This window comes from Egretta garzetta, unplaced genomic scaffold, assembly GCF_000687185.1.
Source record: "Egretta garzetta isolate BGI_Z169 unplaced genomic scaffold, ASM68718v1 scaffold4, whole genome shotgun sequence".
Classification (NCBI taxonomy): domain Eukaryota; kingdom Metazoa; phylum Chordata; class Aves; order Pelecaniformes; family Ardeidae; genus Egretta; species Egretta garzetta.
The window spans coordinates 839081-841369 of NW_009259329.1; the positions used below are offsets into that span (position 1 = coordinate 839081).

The following is a 2289-nucleotide window of genomic DNA, read 5'->3' on the forward strand; positions in this document are numbered from 1 at the left end:
CTGGGGGGGGGTGCCAGGCATGGGGCACCCTGTGGTACCCCCATCTGGAGGGGCAAGAAGGTGCCAGGGATGGAGGGATGAGGGGGTTTGGATGCTGTGCTTGGGGGGGCAGTGGGTGCCATGCCATGGTCTCTGGGATGCCACAGGTGGGGTCCTATGGGTGCTGTGCCCATGGGACCTATGGGTGCCCCGGGGGTGCCCAGGGGTGCTGGGGACACCCTGGCTGGAAGCAGGGCTGCAGCGGCGGGGGGACACTGGCATAGCTGCTCCCACGGGCAGTGCCCAGCACCCCCGAGATCGACCTGGCGGAGTCGCTGGTGGCCGATAACTGCGTGACGCTGGCCTGGAGGATGCCCGACGAGGACAGCAAGATCGACCACTACGTGCTGGAGTACCGCAGGACCAACTTCGAGGGGCCACCCCGCGCCAAGGAAGACCAGCCCTGGATGGTGGTTGAGGGCATCAAGGGCACTGAGTACACCCTCTCCGGTGAGGGCATGGGGGGCAAAACCAGCCCCAAACGTGCCAGGCTGGGAGCGGGCACCATGGGTGGCAGGGGGCTGGGGCTGTCCCAGGGGGCTGGGTGGCAGTGCCAGGCTCTGTAGGGGGCGTGGGGATCATGGTGCCCCCCCCCGTGCCCTGCTTTGTGACCCTGCTGTACCCACAGGGCTGAAGTTTGACATGAAGTACATGAATTTTCGGGTACGGGCGTGTAACAAGGCTGTGGCAGGCGAGTTCTCTGAGCCGGTCACTTTGGAAACGAGAGGTGGGTATCGGGGGGTGGCAGGGCACCCGTCACCCACCGTGCCACCCCGTGCTGCCCCTTCCCAAGCGTGCCAGGGGTCTGGGACCCCTTGGTGGCAGGCAAGGAAAGACGGCAAGGGCAGGACGGCCTCGCCTGCCAACTCGCCTGCCAGGTAATGGCACCCCCGTTGTCACCCCAGCGTCACCCCCTGCCATGGGTCATGCCAACCCAGCCCTCCTTGCCGGCGTCCATCTGTCCTAGGGTGGTGCAGTCGCCCAAGAGGATGCCCTCGGGGCGTGGGGGCAGAGATCGCTTCACCGCCGAGTCCTACACGGTTCTGGGTGAGAGCTGGGGGCACCCGGTGGGCACCGGTGGGGACCCTGCAGGCACCCAGGGGTGCGGGAGGGGATGAGGGCACAGAGGGGGTGGGTGCCCCTGAGGGAGCAGGGGGTGATGTAGGTGGGCACGGGGCACATGGTGGGGCTGGGGGACAGGACGGGACCCCCCGTGGTTGCACCAGGCAGAGCCGTGCCCCATGCCCGCAGGTGACACGCTGATCGATGGTGACGACCACTACTGGGAGGTGCGGTACGACCGGGACAGCAAAGCTTTCGGTGTGGGGGTGGCGTATCGCAGCCTGGGTAAATTCGATCAGCTAGGCAAGACCTCGGCCTCCTGGTGCCTCCACCTCAACAACTGGCTGCAGGTCAGCTTCAGCGCCAAGCACGCCAACAAGGCCAAGGTGCTGGACGTGCCCGTGCCCGACTGCATCGGCGTCTACTGCAACTTCCACGAAGGTGGGTGTGGGATGGGGCAGGGCCAGGGATGAGCACAGGGACTGCCACCACCATGGGCATTGCCACCAGCATGGACACCAGCGTGTCCACCGTAGGCATTGCCACCAGCATGAGGACCAGCTTGTCCACTGTAGGCATTGCCACCAGCATGGGCACCACCACGGACACCAGTGTATCCACCGTGGGCACTGCCATCACTGTGGGCGCCAGTGTGTCCAACATGGGCATTGCCACCAGCATGAGGACCAGCTTGTCCACTGTAGGCATTGCCACCAGCACGGGGACCAGCGTGTCCACCATGGGCACCACCATGGACACCAGTGTATCCACCGTGGACACTGCCATCACTGTGGGCACCAGTGTGTCCAACATGGGCATTGCCACCAGCATGTCCACCATGGGCACCACCACAGACACCAGTGTGTCCACCATGGGCACTGCCACCACCATGGGCACTGTGCTGGGGGGGCTGCAAGCCCTGTGCCCACCTATGCCCCTCCCTCTGCCCGCAGGGTTCCTGTCCTTCTACAACGCCAGGACCAAGCAGCTGCTCCACACCTTCAAGGCCAAGTTCACGCAGCCGGTGCTGCCTGCCTTCACGGTAAGGGACAGGCAGGGCTGGGCAGTTCCTCTGGGGCTGCCAGCGGTGGGGTTCAGCGCCCCCCCAGCCCCATGCCAGCCCTCCCGCCTCCCCCAGCCCTGCTCCTGTGCCCGCAGGTCTGGTGCGGCAGCTTTCCCCGCTCCTCC

At 65.9% G+C, this 2289-nt stretch overlaps 1 protein-coding gene across 1 annotated transcript in view; it reads left to right on the top strand.

Annotated features, from left to right (window-relative positions):
- The window catches only part of LOC104124404 (fibronectin type III and SPRY domain-containing protein 1-like), a 28321-nt gene that overhangs the window by 6949 nt on the left and 19083 nt on the right, over window positions 1–2289 (top strand). Inside the window, exons 5-10 of the mRNA XM_009636743.1 lie at window positions 280–489; window positions 668–917; window positions 1007–1086; window positions 1291–1542; window positions 2055–2143; window positions 2260–2281. Of these exons, the coding sequence (XP_009635038.1) occupies window positions 280–489; window positions 668–917; window positions 1007–1086; window positions 1291–1542; window positions 2055–2143; window positions 2260–2281 (903 nt within the window). The remainder of the gene's footprint in view (window positions 1–279; window positions 490–667; window positions 918–1006; window positions 1087–1290; window positions 1543–2054; window positions 2144–2259; window positions 2282–2289) is intronic.